The sequence below is a fragment of the Atta colombica genome, unplaced genomic scaffold (assembly GCF_001594045.1).
Source record: "Atta colombica isolate Treedump-2 unplaced genomic scaffold, Acol1.0 scaffold141, whole genome shotgun sequence".
In the NCBI taxonomy this organism is placed as follows: domain Eukaryota; kingdom Metazoa; phylum Arthropoda; class Insecta; order Hymenoptera; family Formicidae; genus Atta; species Atta colombica.
The window spans coordinates 133,313-135,202 of NW_017259230.1; the positions used below are offsets into that span (position 1 = coordinate 133,313).

At 35.9% G+C, this 1,890-nt stretch overlaps 2 protein-coding genes across 2 annotated transcripts in view; one reads left to right on the forward strand and one right to left on the reverse strand.

The window, feature by feature from the left end:
- Nucleotides 1–1,811, reverse strand: part of LOC108684978 (ATPase WRNIP1-like) — a 3,111-nt gene extending 1,300 nt beyond the window's left edge. The window contains exons 1-3 of the mRNA XM_018189557.1: nt 1,409–1,811; nt 991–1,182; nt 45–915 (exon numbers count right to left, since the gene is read on the reverse strand). Of these exons, the coding sequence (XP_018045046.1) occupies nt 45–915; nt 991–1,182; nt 1,409–1,690 (1,345 nt within the window). The 5' untranslated portion in view covers nt 1,691–1,811. The remainder of the gene's footprint in view (nt 1–44; nt 916–990; nt 1,183–1,408) is intronic.
- Nucleotides 1,777–1,890, forward strand: part of LOC108684861 (protein O-mannosyltransferase 1) — a 6,530-nt gene continuing 6,416 nt past the window's right edge. The window contains exon 1 of the mRNA XM_018189386.1: nt 1,777–1,791. Coding sequence (XP_018044875.1) covers nt 1,777–1,791 — 15 coding nt within the window. The remainder of the gene's footprint in view (nt 1,792–1,890) is intronic.

Consider the following 1,890-nt stretch of genomic DNA (forward strand, 5'->3'; position numbering starts at 1 on the left):
ATATATGCGCGTTATCGAAAATCATAAATAAACGATTTACTAACCAAGAGCTTTCGGATCAGCTAAACCGATATCTTCGCTAGCCATCCTCACCAATCTTCGCGCGATATAAACCGGATCCTCACCGCCGGCGATCATTCTAGTTAGCCAATAAAGAGAAGCATTTTCGTCGCTGGCTCTGACAGACTTGTGTAATGCAGAAATTGTATCATAATGTTGCTCGCCTTTCTTGTCGTACAACATATGCGTTTTCTTTAAGCTTTCCTTAATGTCATCAAGCGTTATTATGGCTGGACCAACGTCTAGAAATTCCTTCTCATTTGGTGCTTTGCATCGTACTGCCATTTCTAATCCTCCCAGCGCTATTCGAGCATCACCATCGCAAGTTTCAGCCAACCACTCTATTGTCGGTTCGTCTATAATGAATTTTGTATTGCAGGATGGTTCCTTCTCGATGACTTTGTTTTTCTCTAGCGTGTTTTCTTCATCGATATCTTGCAAAGTGTTTTCGCTTTTATTCGGAGATGCATGTATTATACCTCCCAGCGAAATTACTGCACGCTTCAAGATCGATAGCAGATTTGCGATAGATAATTTGTGCAAAACAATCACTCTGCATCGACTCAGCAATGCAGAATTTAAACTGAACGAGGGATTTTCCGTTGTGGCCCCGATCAAAGTAATGATTCCCGATTCGACATGCGGTAGAAACACATCTTGCTGCATCTTGTTGAATCTGTGTATCTCATCCATGAACACTATCGTATGCTGCGCATATTTAGCATGATTACTAGCGATACTAATGACTTCCTTTACCTCCTGGACACCGGCCATCGCAGCAGAGAGCTTAACGTATCGTAGCTTGCGACTAGCATCATTTTTACACATGTGCGCGATGACATTAGCCAAAGACGTCTGCAAAAAAGAGAAAGAAACTAAATAAAGATTCCAACATACATGTAACATAAATATACAGAAATGCAATAATACTTTGCCACATCCAGGCGGACCCCAGAGAATCATATTAGGTATTTCGCCTTTTTGCAAGAGTTCGGAGAGTATGGTGCGAGGTCCAAGGATATGTCTTTGGCCTACAAAGTTTAATAGTGATGTAGGTCTCATTTGTTCTGCGAGGGGTACATCCCGTCCGTTTCCGCGTAACTTTTTGCATTCATTTTCTGTCTATAAAAGTTGTTATATATATGTGTATATATATATATATATATATATTATATATTTTTTATATATTTAAGAATCTCTCTATAGGAAAAATTGCAACGCAGAAAAATTTGATTAAGCATATTACAAAATACAAAGTTGAGCATTATAGTTTTGTATGTCATTTATGTGATTGTGTAAATTTATTTTATTACACTATAATTATTATAGTTTTAGAATAAAAAATTACACTTTTCTGTGGTGCATCTTTAGCATCTTCTTCATCCCTGAAACTTTGGGAAGAAAACTGGTCCAAAGAACTCTTCCTTTTAACAGATATTTGATTAGTTTTTTTTGCACTTGCTGGCTTTAGTTTGCTTCTTATACTCCTGGGGCTGGAATCTTTAAACAACATTGCATTTTCGTCCTTTATAGGTTCATTCAGGAATAAACACTTGCTGGCATGAGATTCGATAATAGAAGAAGCAAATTCCTTGGCACATATTGGACATAATACTTTGTCAGTATTCATATTTATAAAATAATGATAATCAAGTCCTGATTTTTTCTTCTTTGTATTCAATGATGGCTACAATGATATAGATATAATAATAAACAATGAATGTAACCTCTGTAACCCCCTCTTGACACAGAATAGCTGAAAGGCTGAAATATAAAAACAATATAATAAGATTAAAAAAATATAAACATAAAAATTAATATAATTAATAT